The following is a 20,612-nucleotide window of genomic DNA, read 5'->3' on the forward strand; positions in this document are numbered from 1 at the left end:
TCCCGCATGGGTTGATGGCCCGAGCTTGGAACCCACAGCCCAGACATTCCATCGCCTGTGCAGTCAGATACCCAGCCCTTCAGGGAGGTGTCCTTGAAGGCAGGCATGGATCCCAGGCACCTTAGATGAAAGAGGTCACCTAATATTGGGAGAGGAGGTTTGTGAAGTACGTAGCCCTAGGAAATCATTTGGACCCTTGGAATCCTAGTATCACTAGGGTTGGAAAAGGCCACCAGGATCATCAAGTCCAATCATTAAACCCAGCATCATCATGTGCAGCACTAAACTATATCCACAAGTGCCACATCCACATGCCTTCTGAACACTTCCAGGGATGGTGATTCCAGCACTTCACTTGGCAGCCTATTCCAATGCCTTCAGAATAGGCAGGGGGATATAAAGCTAAAGCTTTGCACTGGAGCTGACTAGTTTGTTTGTATGGGTTTGGCTTTTTAATAAAATACCAGAAAACACAATATGCCTACAGATAAGAATGATGGGCACTGGCTGACTACTTTTTGTGCTAAACGTGAATATACCAGCATGTGTATAATGGCGTCATTATGTAAATATTGCAAGTGTCTCCACTCAGCAGTTCTTAGAGCTAACAACTCTACTTATTTTTGTAAATATATTTTGTCTGTGATTAAGTAAGGAATAAGCTGACCCTTCTCCTCTGACATTTCAATACTTCTTATGTAATGTTGATGGGAACAGCACTTTACAGTTAATGTAGCTGTGCATATTGTGTCCTTCCCTTCCTTTTTGTGATCATAGCTCAGTTAATACCATGGGCCAAAGCTGCTGCTGCAGTAACTCAGAGTTATGCCACTGTGCAAGGGCTAGGGGGGTTCACTGAGTCTTTATTCCTTATGAGAGGCATTTAACTGAAAAAATTGCAAGCCAAGAGCTGCCAGGCCAGGCAAAGATGTCTCTGTTAAACCTGTCCAGGCACAGCAGCTTTCCCTGGGAAAGGGCTGGCAGAGGCAGGGCAAGAAAGCAGGACTAGTGTCAGGTGATCCACAGGTCTGTGGGGAAAGCCTGGAGCAATTTCCCACCCTTTCCTCTGGGAGCGGCAGCCACTCTCCGTAGGTGGCTCTAAGCTGGGAAGCGCCCAACTTAGCAGTGACATTTCTGTTGTGATTTCCCACAGATCGTGTTTGAGGGATTCATCCGCAACGGCCACTCGGGAGAGCTGGCCCTGGATGACATCCGGCTGAGCACCGACATCCCGCTGGAGAACTGCATGGGTACGTGCTGCATCCCGCCCGGGGGCAGGCAGGGAGGGGGCAGCTCAGGCTGCAGAGCCTTGGCTTGCACGCTGTCAGCGGGACACACCTCCCCTGGCCGAGTTAGCAGCAGCTTCTGGATCTCCGCTGGGACTTTGATTGCCCATGAAAGAAAGGAGGGCGACTCAGCCTCTGGGGGACAGGGCTCTGCCTGCGTTGGTGTGAGGAGAAGGAAGCACATGTCTCTGCCACGCAAAGCTGAAAGAGCAGCTGAGGGTTACTGAGGACTATTCTGTGTGATAAGGACATACACCAAATTTAAAAGGAAAGTGCTGAACAAAAGAAGCCTGCTGTCAGTCAGTATTACACACTTAGAGGGGCCAACGAGTTCAAAAGGAGTCTTCTCTAATAAGAAAAAAAAAAAAAAAACTGCAGAGAGGTTTTACAGCAATGTTAACAGAATAACAAAAGAAATTTTTGCCCTAGAATTCACCATTTCCCAAACCAGGCCAAAAGCCAGGTAAAAACAGAAAAGACTTGGGGGGAAAAAAAGGAGCAAAAAAGTGTGTTTCAGCAGTTTGCAGGTGGAGCCATTGCCTGCACTTTTCCTCTAGCTGGCATATCCATGCAATCACACTGATGGCTCTGGCTGTACACACCACATCCTGCTTGGGTGTGTATTTAGAGGTATCCCAGCTGAGCATGGGACCAGCAATATCTAAATAGTGGGATCTGTGCTGAGAGCTGCCCAGAGCAACAAGGCCCTGCTCTTGTGCATGTCCTGGGAGAAGCATGTTTCACTAGGAACTCTGACCCATCCTGAAGCAATGGAAAAAGCAGGGAAGAGCCTGTCTCCCTTTTGGGCTTTGAAAGGCCCCATTCAGTGAAGCTGCTCTCCTCAGCCCACCAAGGGATGATCCTAGTGCCTCCTAACCCAAACAGGACAAACACTCTGTCCCAAGGGGTGTTTCTCAGGGGAGGAAGCACCAGACAAACCATGCTTGGGAAGAGCTGCTTACATTGCTTGCCCCCCTATGCGGGCCGGTGAGGGTAAAGATGGTGCAGAAACCAGCGCTGATAATAAAACAGAGGACTAGGAGTGCCCCAGAGAGGCTCTTAAGCACCGTCAGTCCCCGTTTCTTTGATGCTTTGAACTCTGCTGGTCTCCCATCTGTGAAAGGAGCTAATACTTCAGATGTCAAATTCCCGGTATTTAAGGCTTGACAGTGGTGTTTTAATCTCTTGCCTTCTATGGCATTAAAGAGAAGCAAGACCCATGATTAACACTAATAGTATTTCCTATTTAACTTCTTTGGAACTCAGCAATTCACCTAGCTCCAGTCTTATTGTATCTTGGGCCTCATGAACCTAAAGCTTAATATTTCAAAAACAAAAGCATTAATAAATTATGACGCTTCAAGCATTTTCAGCCCAAAAAACACACCTAACTGCTACACAAAATTATTTTTACCCTGTCTAGGAAGTTGAATGTGGATCTTAAGACCCATAAGGATTGTTTCAGATCATTTCCAGCAAAGAGTTCCCACTGCAAACTTTAACATAACTTAGGGGTCATTTCCAGTTTCACCAAAATAATTATGAAATGGTAGCAATACCATGCTGCTCTCTTTCTTTCAGAGCCATGAGAATAGCTGACTCCAGCACAGGCTACTGTTTTTGCAAATATAATCCTTGGAAGTAATCTGATCCCTTTTTAGCATGAAAGAATGCTAATAAGTCACAATAATTTTTTCCTTTGACAAATGTGTCATTCGCATTTTGAACCCAAATGATGATTTCATAGCATAGTAGAGCCAGAGTCTCCTTCTGTGACTCACAGGCATAATGCAGAAGTAATCTAAAAATAATCAGAAGTCTATTACTTCTGCAAGAAAGTAATCAGTAGTAAGTACCGATTATTGCTTTTCAGATCCAGTAATTTGTAATAGATTACATCTTCAAAGTATCTTGAAAGAAGGAAAACTATCACTTGCCTTTGTTTCTTGTCACTGTGAGATAGAGAGGAGCAGGGCATCACTGCCCAGAATTCACACAGTTCCCGTGTGAGAAACAGTGCCAGAGCTGAGCCAGAAACCAAAACCACTTTTGGAAATTTAGGGGGTTTCAGGGTTTCGTCACTGGGCCAGGTGAGGCTTTGTCATTGGATGACTCAGGCCAGCCAGACTGAATACAAATGACCCTCAATCTCAGACATATTTTCCTCTCAAGTGTGTTTGAGTCAAAGCTTTTTGTGTCTGTTTGGTCCCCAGCTGGGGCCAGGTTTCTCATGGTGCTGGCTGAGGTTGGCTGGCTCCCTGTGCTGTTCCCAGCGAGTGGCTCCTGTGGGAGCCTGCTTCACTCAGCCACTGCAAATCAATGGGGGTGTGAACTGGGGGCTTGGTGTGTAATACTCCCCTCTCTAACACGAGCTTTTGTTTTTCCTCTGCAGAACCCATCACAGCTTTCCCAGGTGAGAACTCCTACTTTCCAGGTAAAACTGCACTCCTCTCGGTGGTTTTGTTCTGCTGGCATGGGCTTTTACATCGAAGGAAAGCAATGTGTGTGCTTGTACAAACAGCAAATGTTCTGAGCACTGAAATGGCAAGTGTGTACTAAACCTCCCCCACCACAGCAGCAGGAGATGGCATCCTCTGACTTCTGCTAGGTGACAGAAAACAGGCAAGCAGGCAAGTCCCCCGTCTTGGGACTGAGTAGCTTTAGGAAACCTGCCATCATGAGAAGCACTTAGCTCCTGAAGAGCAGCTAAGCCTGGGAAGGCTGAAGAGTAAAGAGTAGTTTTCAACTGACTTAAATGGAAAAAAAAAAAAAAGAGTAGCCAGTTAAAAGTGAAATCTGGTGGCAGTAATTCACATTGTTGTGAGGGAAGGTGGTTCTCTAGTTCACAGATGCTCTGGCAGTGGCATGTTCAGTGCTGGCAAAGGAGGGTGGGGTGAGTCTGCTTGGAAGGGGAAGGGAGTTGGGAGGTATAAGTGAGAGAGCAAACTGCTGTCAGAAGCTCTGAAGGTGACAGTGAATAAAAGGAAAACAAGGTGAAAATGGTACATTTAACAGCTTAATACTAGCCTGGAGAACAGAAACCAACACTTCTCTGATCAAACCTGCAGGGTAGGAGAAAAGGTGAGGAACTCTGAGGAACTGCCTCTCTCTTTTCGGGGGGTTGCTGTTTGTCTTGCTCTGGGGTGGGAAAAACTACCTACTTTTGCAGACATCAGTTTAGTCTGAGGGGTTTACATGTTTTTTAAATTTGGATTTTGTTTTCCTGCCTACCTCTTCAGGAATATGTCTGGGGGTTGTGTTGTGATGAAGAGCAAACTTGGAGCTCCCCTTAATTTTGAGAGTTGTTTTGTCAATTGAATCAACATGCCCTTTGCTTTCACTGGGACATGATGTCTGTACTGTGCTGGTGAACTGTAAGATGTGGCTGGACTGTATCCTAGAAGCAGCTGCATTTCCATGTGGGCAGAGCTGTCTCTCCTGGGTGTGTGCATTGGGAGAGATGGCAAAGTAGGCGCGAGACTGAAGGGACATGCATGACTCTGTCCCCCGGGATTCAGGCTGTGGAATGTTACCAATGTGAGGGACAAGTGCAGGGTCTAACATCATGTTTTACAGTCACACCCATACTGTAACAACTAGGAATTCAGTTCTGCTTGTTTATAGGCTTGTTTATCTGATATTCAGGCTTGTGGTGTTATTGAAAAGCTGCTGTGATATTCTCAGGTGGCAGTTAAAGCCTCACAACCATTCATGACTTCCACCATTGCTCTGTATTCTCCTGGGCCTGGTCTGGTATCTATTTTGCAAACACCATCCTTGTCTTTTGAGACTTGTTAGAGTGTGAACCCCTCTCTGGGTCCTCACATTCTATTCTAAAGTCTATCCTAAAGTCCTGCTAATTCGTATTGCTTGTCTTCCCCTTTGCCCCTGCCCTGCTGCCTGAGTGCCTCCGCTTCCCCATCGTATTCCCCAGGGCACACTGGCTGGGGAGAAACAGTGAGGTCCCTGAGCACTACAGGCAGATGCTGTTACAGACACACCTCCCCTTCCCCCTGGAACTTGCCAGCTTGTTCCAACAGCTTCTGCCCATTCCTGGCTCCCTCAAGGACATCCTAGCATTGGTCATAACAGGGCAGCAATTGCAGCAAAAGGTTGAAAATATTCCCCTGGATGACAGGCAGGAATAGATGGCACAGAGGGATGGACCGACCTCGGAAAAAGTGAAGTGCAGAGGGAAAAGATGGGGAAGTGGAGACTGGAGACAATTACATGATAATTAAAATGAGGGAGAGACAGACATGCCCAACAGAAGGGGAGGGTAAAATGAGGGAAAGAAGTTCCTGTCTGGAGAAGAAAATGGAGCTGGAGACAAAAATTACTGAGATGTTCTATAGCCCCCACTCCTGCAATTACATGATGAGCTGAAAAAGCTAGATGCCATTAAAAATAATAGCAAATCCTTCCTCTCCTGGCCTGGGAGCAAAGCTGAAAATATGCACCTTACAGGCTCCAGGCTCACAAAGTAAATAATAAGAGAATTTGTGTAGGTGGAAGATGTTTCACCCATTAGGTTGGGATCTTACAGGACCAGGAAAGTGTGCTTCAACTGTACTGCATTTGAGCATTGATGCGTTCCACCCTCAAAGAAAGGGTAAACAAGTGTCTGGAAGCAAGGAATTAGATAAATACCAGGTGAAAAATAAGAGATATATTCCAAATAATGCATGGAGAAAAACCATGGAGAAAAACCACGGGGAGAATTTGCCTTTGGGACTGGTGGATTCTCTCCCTGCCGGTATCCTAAAGTCAAGATAGAGATATCTCCCTGGAGCAATGACAGGTAGCAGTTATGGGGTTGAGACTGACACTGGTTTTGTGGCATTCACATTAGATGAGTGTAATACTTGCTTTCATCTGTGTCATCTACGAAAAGTCCAGCTGTGTTGCTTGTCCACAGCAGTTAATGTCAGTGACTTCAGGAAGGAATATGAGCTGTGACACGGCAGGGGCAGAGCAAGGCAGGCAGCCCTCCAGGCAGCTTTCTGGAAAGGATTTTCTCCTTTTTCTTTCCCAGATGACTATTGCTTTTCCTTCTTTGGGTTTTGATTCTCAGTGCAAAACTCCAAAACTAGTCCCTATAGAGTGTTCCCTACTGGAAAGAGAATGGGGCAGTACCTGGCCAGGTTGGAGGTGTGAGGACCAGCAGCACAACCACATAAAATATCCACCCTCTAGGGATTAAATCAGGTTTCCACTGACTGGTGTTCCAAGCTGTGCCATAAACACAACAGCCACAAACTTGACAGCAACAGCAGGAGGCAGTTCTTTATTAAGATGAGAGCACTAGTGAATAAATGAGGAAGGGCAAGTGTGTGTGTGGCAGAAGGCAAAGGGGAGTGGAAAAATTATTAAGTTAAGAAGATGGATTTTTTTTCCATCTCCCTGAGCAGTGAACTTTTCCACTAATATAACAGAAAACTTCCAGAGAGCAGGAGAGCCAGTAAAAACAGAGCAGATAACATCAGCTCTGTGTGTTGAGTGGATGGGCAGCTATATTTAGTGTCTGGCAATGTAAGGAAGAACAATCATTAATGTTGGGAATTGGCTTCATTAGGGCTTAGAGACAACTGAGTGTGATTCCTTAATGACTTCAGTTGCTAAATGAACTCTCCAGACTTCTGCTATCTCCTCAGCAGGACCATGCGGTGCGGAAATGGGGGTTGAGGAAGGGCTCTGCACCACCCTCATGCTTGAAGCCCTGGCTGGGACATCTGGAGTGGGTCAGGGCCAAGCAGGGGCTGTCCTGAAGCTGCAGCCAGCTTGAGTTCCCCAAGGGATCTTTCCCACAAGCAGGACCATCTGCAGTACGTCATACTGCTTCCCTCCATCCCCAGGCAGGCAGAGATGCACAGGGAAGGGGCAAGGGCTGCAGGCTGGGCACTGTGGCACGTGCTCCTCTCTGGCCAGACCCACCCTTTGCACACTCAGCCTTCCACTGGGCAATGTACAGCCATCAGGAGGAAGCCTTCCTCCCGCTCTCTTGAGACTCAGGGGCTGTTGTCACCCCTGACACCTGCCCCTCTCCCCATCCCAGCTCCCACCATGGGACCTGGTGCATATCAGTGCTGTGAGAGGCTGTTTGTTTGTAAATCTCTCACTGAAACAAGGTGCTATGTAAGGAGAGACTGTCACCAAGTGTAAACACAAGTGGCCTCTATGCAGCAAGCAGCCCCTGGGGGTTTCCCTGGGGGTCAGCCCAGCACCCCCACACTGTCAGGCACAGGAGAGGTGTTGCTGATCCATTGGGGATGGTGCTGGGTCACGTTCAGGTCTGGGCCAGCTCAGCCAGCTGGATCTGTGGAGAGAGACAATGGGGGGTTATCAGTGAGGCTCAAGGCAGCACTGAACATGCTCAGCCTCCCAGGGAGCTGGCAGCAGCCCCCATGGGATGTCCCACACTGCCACCCCCATGCAGACAGGTGAGGGGCAGCAGCTGCTGGAGAGGCACAGGGATGTGCTGCTTTCATTCCCCAAACCAGTATGGCCAATGGAGTTAGGGAAGGAGGTCAGAGGGCTGTCTGCTCCCTACCTTTGCCATCCTCAACACACAGCCCAGCCTGTATGCCCCTTCTGCAGGCACTATTGGGGGGCAGGAGGGACAGGGCCACCCCCACTCCTGATGGTGAGGGGCAGCTGGGGTGAGACAGGTTGAGAGCAGCATATCTGCAGTGAGGCTTCTCCTGAGACATCCGAGTTCCTTGCCTACAATGACAAATATGTGGGTGGTTCCCAGCCTCCTGCTCTATAAAAGCAGGATTTGTCTTGCTTGTGTGGTTTTTTCTAGCTTTTGAGGTGGGTTTTTTTTTGTTGTTGTTGTTGTAGCTATTCATCTGGCTGCACTATTCATTCTTGATTTTAGTCCCTGTGTCCAGTTTTTGAGGAATGGGGACAGGAGAAAAGCCTTGTGAGTGGCAGAAGGAACCATCATTTTGCCTCATCTCTTGTGCCACTAGCAGCAAAGCCATCACCATCCCAAATTTCCAGCCAGTGACTCTGCTGTTAGGTAGTGTTTGCAGGGGAGGGCAGAGGCTGTGCTGCAAGATGCCCTTGCTGCTGGCAAAGCTGAGCGCATCCTGCACTGTTTTGTATTTTCCCCTTGGCGTCCTCCAAGCCTGCTCAGGAAACCAAGCTGGAGTTTGGTTAGCACAGAGCTCAACAATGTGCTGACCCCAAACCCAGGAGCCCCCAAAGTTCTGCAGGCCAGCGCCGAGCCAGGGGGCTGCCCCCCACTAGCCAGCCAGGGGCAGGAGCAGAGGGTGAGCACGGGAAGGGGGGCTCAGTGTGTCCAGCAGCAGAGCAAACCCTCCTGAGAGTTTCCCTGGGGACTGCAGCCCCCTTGAAGTAACCAGTAAACAAACGAGGTGCAAAAATACATCCCTCCCTAGTTATTTGCAGCTCTCCCCACCCAGGAGCGCTGCCGGGGAGGTGCAGAGCTCTGCACTGCTGCTCCTGCCCCCGCCAGCAGCGTGAGCAGCAGCAGCGCGGAGCGGTCCTGCCGTGGGCGCTGCCGGTGCACGCAGGCTGTGTGGGCCCCTGAGCCACAGATGCGGGCAGGATGTCCCCGAGTGACCCAGCCAGGGACGGCAGCCCGGCAGCCCTGCCCTGCAACACGCCACAGCGGCAAGAGCAGGAAGGGCTGGCCGTGGCTGGGCTGAGTGTGGGCACTGCCTGCCCGTGAGTTCAGGGGAGCCAGGTGCTTCTCCAGCCCTCCCGAGGTGTGGTGCTTTATCAGCATGAATCCATAGTCCTGGCTTGCTGAAGCTGCAGAGAGCATGAGTTTCTTGTCTGAATATTGGGTTGAATTTTGCAGCCCATGCCCTGTTAATAATTATTACCATCCCTTCCTGCTTCTAGAAATAGTAAGGTAATCTGTTTAGGTCTGTGAATGGGGTACCTAGTGAGACTAGACCTGTGTGCAGAGCACTTTCAGACAGAGAACTTCTTCTCTGTCTTTGCAGTAAGAATGACAAATCCTTCTCCTTGTAATCTCTTTCCCAATCTCCTGTGGTAACTTCCTTGGCCATCTGAAATTATGCTTTACTTCCAATTACGAACATGATGTGTTTTGTCACTGCTTGACAACATCTGCCATGTGGAGACAAAACCAGGTGGCTGATCTGGAGATGGCCAAAATAAAGAAGGGGAAAAAAACATTCATTGATGCCAAAATTAACAGTAATAATAGTCCATATGGAATTTGTATTGCGTTCCAGGCAGCCTGATTAATTAAAAGGGAAGGGAAAGGCCCTTGGAAATGTGGGCTCAGCAAATGCCAGGCTGTGCCCTCCCCTAGGAGCACGCCCTGTATCTGGCGGCGGCTGTGGGACCTCGTGTTGCTCCGTGCTGTACTCTTGAAAGCATGTGTGTTTCTTTTTGTGCGTCTGCATGCCTCCCACCTAGCAACCCTGTTCTGTGTCTCCTCCCCAGGGGCAACCCTCCTGCCAGGGACCGAGCCCACAGTGGACACGGTGTCAGTGCAGCCCATCCCAGCCTACTGGTATTACGTTATTGCCGCCGGAGGTGCTGTTGTGGTGCTGGTCTCCGTCGCGCTGGCCCTTGTGCTCCACTACCACCGGTTCCGCTATGCGGCCAAGAAGAGTGATCACTCCATCACCTACAAAACCTCCCACTATGCCAACGGGGCCCCTGTGGCCGTGGAGCCCACCCTAACCATAAAACTAGAGCAAGACCCCAACTTGCGCTGCTGAGAGCCGAACAGGAACGAGAAAGCAAACAAAACACAAAACAGACAGACAGACAGAAACTAAGACTTCAAATACGTTGCCTCAGTTTTGCACTTTTTTCCTTACCTAGCATACGTGTGAACTCTTAGATATCTCCATCCCTTCTCCGTCCCCCAACCCTCCCCAGATCTTTTACAAACTCTAAACTAATGCTGCATCTTGGATCGCCAGAAGAGACACACCACCCCTTCACTTCAAAAGTGAACGCTCCCTTTCTGTTACTTTTCAAAGATACTTGGGGTGTCAGGTGGGGGTTTGGTTTGTTTTGTTTTGTTGTGTTTGTTTGGGGAGTTGTTCTTTTTGTTGTTGGTCAGCTTCTTTGGGTTCTGGGATTTTTTTCTCCTCCCCGTAGGCAACCTGCAAGGGAACCTGATGGTGAGCCTGGAAGCTTGTGTGTGAGGCTTGTGTGCATGTGCTAAACCTGCGTGTGTGAGTGTGCATGGGACTGTGTGTGTCTGACTGACTGAATGTATATTTAGAAATAGCCCCTTTTTAATTTGCTTGTTGTTGCTTCTACTTGCACAGGGAATGCTTTTATTTTTGTTTTTGTTGTTGTTAATTTTCCCTCCTTCCCACCTCCTCTCTGGAAGGTCTGGGACGTGTTTATGGTGAATGCCCTGATTTGTTTACCTGGGGAAGAGAGCAATGCTTTTTTGTTGCCTTATCTAGCTTTGGCTGGGTTTCTTGTTTGATAGTGTTAATGTCTTGGGTGCAAATTGAGGAAAGGCCAGGCTGGACAGTAGGAATGTCCGCCTCAGGTGGCTAGAAGAATCCAGAGAGGTCCATAGACATTCAAAAAGCAAGAGATCTCTCCATTTTATTCTTTCTGCAGCCAACATGAAAACACAGCCATTGTTTGGAAGCGGGAGGGGAAGCCCTCCTCTTCCCCCACCTGCAAGTGAATCTATTTAAAGTTGCCTTATATCAGAGAAGCTCATAATGAATGTTTTGTTTGTATCTGTTAAAGCCAGCCTTAGGGTAACACGTAGACTTCAGCAGGTCTTAGTGGATGCTAAATACTGTAGTTTCTTGAGAACTGAAGGTTTATTTATTTAATAAGTATCCTCACTTTGGGTGCTGATGGTTTTGCTTTTACACAGGGAAGGGGGAGAAGGCTCCTCCTTGTCTTTCTTCTAGAAATGTTCAAGGGAGAAGTACAGTTCCCTTTTCTGGGTTTGGTTTTTTCCTTCTGCCCAATCCGTAGCTGCTGAATCATAAAAATTGCCCGTTGACTTTCTAGAATGTCAGTTTTGTGTTTGCTAATGTTCTGCTTCTTAGAGCACCAGTAACATCTAGCAAGCCAAGCCCAGCCAGTGCACCTGGGGGGCCCAGCTATTGCTGCTGCTTTAACTGGGGAGGCAAGGAGGAGCCTCCACACGCCTCTGACTGTTGAATGGCCCAGTGTATTGTAGTGGAAATGCCTTATATAAATTACTGAATGATGACATGCAAAAGTGGTTTGAATTTTTAACCCTAATCTGTTTGCAGGCAAAAAAAAAGTACCTCCAGTGAGCAAGGTTCTCCATCTTGTTTGTGTCCATCTGTGATGACTGATCAGATTCCCTCCCCCCTTCTAAACTTGCTAGTGCCCATCCCTCCTTTTCCTATTAATATTGCATAAAATGAATCAAGATGAGCAGCTCTGTTAACTTCCCTGCAGTCTTGAGCTGCCTTTTGGTCTGGGAAAAAAGTGAAAATACAAACTGTGCTGAAGTGGTATTGGCCCCTGTTGCAGCACAGCCCTATCCCAAGGGGATCTCTGTCAATGGGGATGTCACTCTATCCCCATCCTTGCCTTAATTTTGTGCAGCCAGTTTCAGTTCCCCATGCTGGTTTCACAGCAGATTTCAGTGGGATCCTCTCAGCTGCAGCAGCAAGTGGCTGAAGCAAGGAATGCAGAAAAGCCCAGGGTGATGTGCCATGGTGAGCACATTAGGCGTGGTGGGTGCTCATGGCACCTGGGCCTGGCTCCCACAAGGTTTTGGAGAGCAGCAGGGACATGCCTGTCCCACAGGGCCAGAACAGACCCAGGGAGCTCCTGCCACCTGGAAGGCAGTGCCATTGAAAGGTCCCTGGAGAGGGGCTCCAGGGTAAGGGTGCTTTCAGTGTGAGCCTCCTCATCACACAGCACTGGTGTCACAGTGCATCTGGTTTGGGATGTGGATTCCTATCCCCCTTGGTCAGCTGCAAATTAAAACAGATGTGAAATACTGGCATGTGCTTACTTTCAGGTCAGCCCAAGCCATGTCAGCAGATGATATTGTCCTGTTTCCAAAGTCAACTCAGTCTCCCTAGTTCAGTCGATTTCACTTTGACCAGGTTCACCCCCACAGACTTAGCAAGTGTACATTGGTGTGTCAGAGAGGAGAATGTGGCACCCTGTCTTTTAAACCAAAATCACCAAAGACAAAACAGAAGGTCACTTCGAGATTTTTACTTCCAGTTCTCCCCTGCTCCTTGAGCCCTGACATCCCCAGCATTGCCCAGTTGCCTGTGTGTGAAAAATATCTTGTGGAAATTTGAAATTCTTTGAAGATGTATTGTGTGGAATGTAATAAAATGATGATATTTTTATACAAATATCTGGGGTTTTTCTTTCTTCTTCTTTCTTTGCTAATGAGAATGCTGTGGGTTGAAGCAAAGCAGAGTTCCAAAACTCTTTGGAGCATCAGGGCTATTCCTTTTAGCCGAGTGGAGCTCCAGTTCCTGCTGCGTGCAGACCCAGCTCCCAGCAGCCCAGATGCTATGGGCTCCCTGCCTCGCTGCACTCAGGATCGGGCCATTAATAGCAGCTTTTAGATCCATTACATTTGTACCAGGCCTTATGGGAGTTTCGGGAGGCTGGACTGACTCTTGGGATTGTTTGGGGATTTCACCAGCGTTGCCTAAGTGCTAAATTGCTCAGTGTGATTATACAGAATTTCTCCAGCTGGGGCCCCTGGAGACAGGACATCCGACTTTGCAGGGCCCCTGGGGCTGGCCTGGCTGCCAGCTCAGCTGAGCCACATGCTCTCTCCCTGAGCTCAGCAAAAAATGGGCAAGCCATTAGCAAAATTAATAATGAAAGCAGCAATGCTTTCCTTTCCTTTTCTGTGCAGTCCCTGTTTCTACGTGTCAGACTGTGCAGGGGACCTGTACACGAGTGTTTGGACAGGTGTAGGTCCCTGCTTTCCCTCCACCTGAGTCCTCCCAACTTGTTACAGGGACCTCTGCTGCAGCAGTTCTGCTTCCCATCTTCCCTATGTGCACCCTTTACCCCTTCAGCAGAGTCAGCAGCATCACATTTCATGTGAAATATATTTTGCTGCAAGTTTGAGAGGTTTTTTCCTTCCCTCTTTATTTTCCTTCTCTCATATTCTTTACCCTGGCATAAAGCTCAGCTTTGCAACGAAACTTCCTGACTTTACTAGGAATTCAGGCCATCAACAAAAAAATAATTCATATGTGATCCCTCACACTGGCTATTCAAACACAAGCAAAGCTGAGTACCCATGCTGCTTTTTTGGGAGAGGGCTTTTTTTCCCTGTAATTGTACAGCAAAGCAAATTACACTTGTAATTTGCATTTTGTACACTTCAGCGACTGTTCAAGCAAAATTCAAAACAAATATGCACATGTGAAAAACAGGGAGGGAGAGACTGACTGATGGCTTCCCAACAAGGAAGAAAAAAATTCTGTTAAGTAAACAGACGAAAAGGGAGAAATCGTTCAGGATTAATTATTCCGTACGTGTGCCACAGACAGATTGGCCGGAGAGTTGGGTGCTGCTCAGGCTGCAGCACATCCTAGGGAAGAAAGCAGCTAAAATTAGCATGCTTTGTTTAAGGAAATAAATACAGTTTAGTGTGATTTTGATGCAAACTCTTCTGCCAGTAACTTCAGGCATTTAAGTGTCTACTTAAAAAAAAAGGAAAACTTTTTGGGGGAGCAGTGGGGGGCTCTGTTTTTCAGGGGACAGCATTGGGTCCTGTGCATCACAGGAGGCTTTGGGCATGGCTCCCTGGTGGTATGTGCTGTGATGGTGTCAATCTTTATATCTTATCTCTGCAGTTGGTGTTGTACTGAAGGAGCAGAAGGGGGTGCATGAGCACTCTCTGTAAGCACTGGGGCACAGCCAGTGCCTAAGGGGGATGTGAGAGAGGGAGCACTGACCTGGCAAAGCAAAGGGTGCCGTGGGAAAGGCGGTGCTGTGCCTTGGCAATGTCAGCGTGCCTGAGACGGCTGATCGGGCAGGAGCAGGCTGCAGAGCTCAGTCACCAGCCACACAGTCGGGTCAGCCTCCTGCCAGGGCAGGCACCTGCAGGATGGCACGTGGCACAGGGTCCCCAGAGCTGCTTGTCCCCAGGCTGTGGGGGCGAGGTTGGCTTTTCCTGGCCTGGTGGAAACGACTCTGCTGCCACGTGCAAGGGAACAAGGTAGAAACCAGGCTGTACATGGGGCTGTGTTTGGATTTTTGTCCCTCTAGAAACCCTGTGAAAACCTGCTGACTTTACCAGGGCCAGCCCCCAGTTAGCCCGTGTCAGGGGCAGAGTGGGGCGTGCAGACAGCAGGCGAGGCCCCGAGGCGAGCTTGGACAGCCGCTTGGCTTTCCGCCACAGCTCCTCCATCAGAGGCTTTGGCGGCTCTCAGCAGAGACTGCAGGCGTGACTGCCAGTTTGAGGCATCGTGTTGTTAGCCACTGCACTGTAAAAACAAACAGCAACAACGGGCAGGGTGATAAACATACCAGGATGCCACAGGGCTGCCAGCTTCTCCCCCAGCTCCCTGGCAGCAGGGCCCAGTGCCGCCCTTCGCCGAGGAGATGCTTGGTTTGGGGTAGCGCAGAGCGCAGAACCTGCATGGCAGCTCCTTACTTGGGCTCTCCAGAGCTGAGAGGGGGAGAGGGAGAGGATTACACTGTGTAATGCCACAGTCACACCATACACACACGCCACCACCACTGTTTCCTTGGCCCCGTGCCGCTGCTGAGGGGAGGTGCAAAAGCAGGGCTGGAGAAGGGGTCAGGCTGCAACGGGGGATGTGTCTGCTGCAGGGAGGGTTGGCAGGGAACTCATTTTGGGTGCGTGCAGCAGGGCCAGGTGCCACAAACGGAGGGGCAGCACCAGGGCTGGAAATAGCTGCCTGCTCATGGGCCACCTCCACACCAAACACCCAACCTGGCTCCATGTCTCCAAGTGCTTTTGGTGGGGGGTCTTCAGCTGCCCAGCCATACTTTCCCACCTTATCTTCATATGGGAAGCTCAAGGATTGCAAGAGGTCATCCATGCCCCCTAGTTTGACAATGATTTTGTGGTGATCAGAGGTGTGCACAGTTGGCCATCACCAGAGCAGCCCCAAGGCAATATGAGAATAAGGTCCAGCAGTTCCTGCACTGCAGAGGGAGGCCAGGCCAGGGAGTGGCAGCTTGTTTGCTTTCTTTAATGCTCAACTGTAGCCAAAGCACTGTTTTAATTTGAAATTTGGCAGGGATTTATCCCTTCTGTAAACTAAAGTGGTCCTGTGTTTCTGGAGGAGTGGGAAAGAGAGAAGTGAGGTGGATTTTCAGCTGGAAATAGAGCAGTGGGGAATTCAGAGGGAGTGTTTCTTCTTGGAGCCCGTGCTGCTGCTGCTGTGAGCAGTGCCCCTCCATGTGCCGTGGGTGGGAGGTGCCACCCCCAGCCCGGGGCTCCCAGCCAGAGGAGCAGCGCTGCGCCGCGCCAAGCAGAGCGGTGTCAAGGCGAGGCCACGGCGGCTGCTCCGCCGTGTCAAAACAAAGTGATGTGTGTTGGAGTCACACTACTGCTGTGGAGAGAAAAGGACTGGGAATGAGCAAAGAGAGAAAAGCAAGGATGAGAGCAGAGCCGGGGCCCTGTCTCGTTATGCCAAGACTGGGAAATGTCAATTTCTGACCCCGTTTTCCTAGCTTTGGCTGTAATTCATGTTTCAGACCCTCACGGGCACTTGTTTGGCAGCAGAGCAGCAGTGTACCTCCTACGCTCCCTTCACTGGGCAGGACAGCACTGGCCAAGAGGGATGTTGTAGCAGCCCGAGAGAGGGGTGAGCATGTAGCTGGCTGCCCTCGAGTCCTTTCCACAGTGGGGAAACAACCATGTGCTGCTTATTTCCCCAAAACCAGCAATTTGTTTTTCTTCCTCCTACACACTCTGCTTTTTCTGTCCCAGCAGGCACAGCCACAGATATTACTGGGAATGAAAGACTGTAAGGAGCAGAGCACATAAAGCACCCATCGCCTGGTGCACAGCTTTCAGCCCCAGAGCTTGTGGACCCCTGCAGAAAGTGGGGAGCAGGAGCACAGGGATGGTGGGAATGCATCCTGGGTGCTCTCCAGGCCAGGCTATCCTGCACCAGAGTGGCTCTAGGCCGGCAATAAAAAGAGCTGGAAATTACTGCAAGTTTGATATATTGTTTGGGAAAGGCACTCCTGCTGAGAGGCTCATTTTGTTCAGCCAGAAAGACTCCAAGAGACACCACAGATAATCTGCAAAAAAGTGTGTAGAGAGAGATGCCAGGTGATAGAGCTCTGCCCCAGGGTGATTGAGCTCCCCTCAGAGACCTGGCAGGAGGCAGCACCTGGTGCCTGGACATAAACCAGACAAAGTCAGGCTGGAAAGAAACAGCAATTATTTTTTTCTTGACAGTTGTCATTTGCCTTGGAAGAATGTGTCCAGGTTCCAGCAATCAGGGCTGGGTGTTCTCTCCAAAGCAATAGTTCTTGGCTTGGTGTGGGGGTCTGTGCCAGAGGTGGGGGTGCTGCTGGTAAGGCCATGCAGGAAGGCTGGCATTGAGCACCGTGGTGGTGGGAAGCACGTGCCAGGCCATGAGACAGCTGAGCTCAGCTCTGGAGAGGTGAGCGGCCTTGGGCAGGTTTGGAGAGCTTTCCTGCAAGGGGCATGAGTGTGTCTGTGTGGGACACCAGAGAGCCTTGTCTGCCCTCCTGCCCCTCTCCTCCACCCTGGCACAATCCCTCCCACCCCTGCTACTATTTTAAAACAGATGTACACTGAAACTCTTTAATCTCTGGAAATACAAATTCTCTCCTGCTCTCCCTCCATGTGAGTTCATACAAACATGGTATTAAATCAGCCCTTGTCTGATTAGAATTTTATCTTTCTTTTTCCAGCTCCCATAAATTAGCCTTTTAGCTGGCAGTGCTCTCAGATCCAACAGATAACAGCCTTTCTTGGCATCTGGCTGTTTCCAAAATCATTGCTAATGTCGTCTTTTGGCCAGGACTGGCTAGGTGCTCACAGCTATCATTTGGCACACGGGCTTTAAAAATGGCCTTTCACTCAGGAGAAATCATTCCTCATATTTAATTACAGTTTCCCCTTAACTTTCTTGTCTACCTTTCTCCAGAATACTTTTTGCCTTTTAAAATGCAAGGTAAGCTGTGTCTGAAATCTGCCCTTTAAGGAAGCAGCTTTCCACAACACAGAGTGATGTATGTTTCTCCCATTCTGCCCACCAGCTTGCAGGGCTTTTCTGGGGACGACTTTCTAAGGGAGTTGCCTTCTGTGGCCTGCTCCACTTGTGAATTTATTGCTGGGACTTGTCCCAAAGGAGCCTAACTGATGACAAACAGCAGGCTAGATTCTGTGACAGGCTAGATTCTAACTCATCTGCACTAGGAACTGAACTGAGACCACCAGCTTCAATTCCCACAGACACCCACACAGCCTGAGCTGATTCAGTTAATGACTCGAGAAGCCCCAGTATGGAAAAAGAAACGTTGAATTACATTTTTCCAAAGCTTTCCGGAGGGTGTAGAGCCCTGCATGATAACATACAATCAAATAGCAATGAAATGGCATGTGGGGAACAGAAAAGTGAGGGCCTGAGGAGGAAGGAAAATAGGCAAGTAGGAAGATATCATTTAAGCAGGACTTAAGAGTTGTATTAGCATGGGGAATTGAGCAAATCACTAGAAGAGTAAACAGATTCTAGGCTGGGCTTTTTGTATAAATGTTCTCTCTTTTCAAGTTTTCCCAGTGCTCCTTCCTTTCAGGCTGGAAGAACTGGTGTTCTTTTGAAAGTGTTGATTAACCAATACTTTTTTATTTCTGGCTTTTCCCTCAAGACTACCCTGGGAAATTACAAAAGGATCAAATTGCTAGCTTGTTCTCACACAAAATTTAGAGCAGCTACAATATGGAATGTCAAATGACTTCCAAGAGCCTTTCTCCACACATGGACTCCTCGGGCAGACTGTCATCTAATTTTGACCTCTGCTCATACAGTTTTGAGCAACATTCAGTTTCTGTAGGGTTGTGTGGGTGACATGGATGGCAAATCTCACTGCTTGTCTTCCAATGGGTGACTAGCAGCTCAGACATCTCCACGTGTGAAATGCTTTGCAAGTTATTTTTCCACATGTTTGGATCTAAATGTTTGCAAGAGGCCCTCAGGCAGTTCTCCCAGCCCTAAGATGTTGCCATCTGGGCCTGTCAGTTCGAGAACTGTTGAGAAATCATGTGACCTCACTGCTAAAGTGAGGATTTACAGAAGGCAGTGTGCACCTGTGTTTCTCCGACAAGGTACCAGCAGCCTTGAGTCAGCTTAACTGACTCACTTGATGCAGAGCTCGTCGGCAGGAGGGGCAGGCGTTGGGCTCTGAGCCTTCCTGTTGCCAGGTTCACTTGCAAATTCAAAGAAATCCCTTCATCCTCTGGGTGCAGATACAATTCTGCCTGAGGAATGAGAAGGTGTCATTATTCCAGCAGAGGTCAGGTGGTGTTGGGGCAGCGTGGATTTCAGCAGAGACCCACTCTAGAAGCGAACCTTGAAATGTCCCTGGCATGCATTGCCTGACACAGCTGTCTGGGATAGCAAAAAAGTGTATTTGACAATTCAGAAGGCCTTTTCAAGTCCTAAACATGCATGCAAATATGCAGAAATGTTCTTTTATAAGGTTTTGAATAATTTCTTTGCATGTGGCTTTTTAGGTACAAGTTACAGTCTTTAGTTTTGGTTGTTTGTAAGTAACCTCTTTAAACTCTTCTTGCCATTTTGGCACAAGGCATAAAGTAATCTTGGTTCCAATCACAACTACTTCCAAGGTGTGACTTCTATCGCTTTCTAGTCCCTGATTTTTGCATTCCTGATCACTTCAAGACACCTTCTCAGTTGAGTACCCCAAGTTACAGTCAGCTTTGAAAACTCTTCACAGATTGAAATGAAAAGACATTTTCTTTTGGAAAAGTGGAAAAGAGCCATGGTAACTGTACGCAGAGAAAATGATAGGAAGACTGCACAGGAAAATAACTTACTTCTGCTCAGATTATAATATGTGCATTTGGTTTCTAGTCCTTGGTCTGTGCTGAACAATAGAAAGAGATGTCACCACTAAAAGGAATTTGGATCAGGGAAATGTTAACATAAGGGCCTAGATATGGTCATTTGCCTCTCTCTCCATTTCAATCAGCTTTTGTATTAAAACATATGATGAAGACACATAAATTCCTCAAATTACTGTGACTTTAACTGAAACCCAAAGAGGAACTGGGTCATTGAAGGTCTATATCCAGTCAGACATATGGGAAAATATGAAAAGTAGAGTGTGTGCTAAATGGATCCAGCATTAGTGGCAAGTAATGACAGGCACTAAGATCCTACTCAAAGGTGTAAGGGTAATACCCATGAGCATGTTAATAGTGAATTATGGCCATTATTCACCATTGGAGGCACCAATGACAATATTTTAGTGCTATTCAAGGTGTCTGATTTCTTTGCTTTTTGCTCACTCTCTTTTCTTCTTAAAAGCTGGTGATCTGGTGGTTATGAAATGTGACATAGTGTGAAGATCCTCTTCTCTCAAGTGTGCAAGAGTCTTCATTGACTTTGGCCAAGGGAAGATAATGAGTTCCTCCTCCTTTCACAAGGAAGAGCCTTGTAGTAGTTTAACAATTACTTTCTTCTGGCTGGTCTCACAGTCCAGCGACCAGTGACAATGATGTTGCCAGAAGGCCTCTTTTAACAAACAGTGCTTCCCATTTTGTTGTTCTAGTGAATTTCCCGAGAATGGAGGATGACTTCCCAAGCTCTGAGCAAGACTTTGAAGACAACGACGATCTAGGTTGGTATGCAAATGGACATGGACATGGACATTGTCCATACACACGTGGACAATTCAGCTGTGACAGCTTGTATTTCAGTATCAGATGCTCAGATTACTCACAAATCTCAACTTTAGTGCTGTTAGGAGCTAGAAAACACACTTGAGAACAAACATTGAAGTGATGGCTTAGCATTCAAAGGCATTGGTTTTCTTTTCCTGTTTTCCAACAGCCAGCAACCTTGCGAAGTCAATGTATTGTATTTGTGTTAGGACAAGTGAAACTGATCTTTTAAGCATTAATTGCTGCTTGCATGGCATTTTGACTTGTAAATGAAGAAAATTAAGTCTGAGACCTGTGACAGATTGATTCCATAGTTTTGAACCTAGTGGCACTGGAAGGGTCAGAGTTTCGGTGGGTTAGAATGCTTGCACACTATGTCAATAGTCTGATGTCTAAAAGTGAATCAGGGTGCCTAACTTTCTTGGCAGTTTGGTGCTTCACATGAT

The 20,612-nt window shown here is 48.2% G+C and overlaps 1 protein-coding gene across 4 annotated transcripts in view; it reads left to right on the forward strand.

Annotated features, from left to right (window-relative positions):
- NRP2 (neuropilin 2) overlaps nt 1-20,612 on the forward strand; it is an 88,514-nt gene that overhangs the window by 64,318 nt on the left and 3,584 nt on the right. For 2 of the 4 annotated variants that reach the window (XM_063162319.1, XM_063162320.1), the window contains exons 14-16: nt 1,154-1,250; nt 3,679-3,699; nt 20,055-20,123. In XM_063162319.1, coding sequence (XP_063018389.1) covers nt 1,154-1,250; nt 3,679-3,699; nt 20,055-20,123 — 187 coding nt within the window. Of the gene's footprint in view, nt 1-1,153; nt 1,251-3,678; nt 3,721-9,734; nt 12,632-20,054; nt 20,124-20,612 lie in introns of those variants that run through there. The other 2 variants (XM_063162321.1, XM_063162323.1) reach the window with 2 other exon arrangements.

Source organism: Melospiza melodia, chromosome 8 (genome assembly GCF_035770615.1).
Source record: "Melospiza melodia melodia isolate bMelMel2 chromosome 8, bMelMel2.pri, whole genome shotgun sequence".
In the NCBI taxonomy this organism is placed as follows: Eukaryota; Metazoa; Chordata; class Aves; order Passeriformes; family Passerellidae; genus Melospiza; species Melospiza melodia.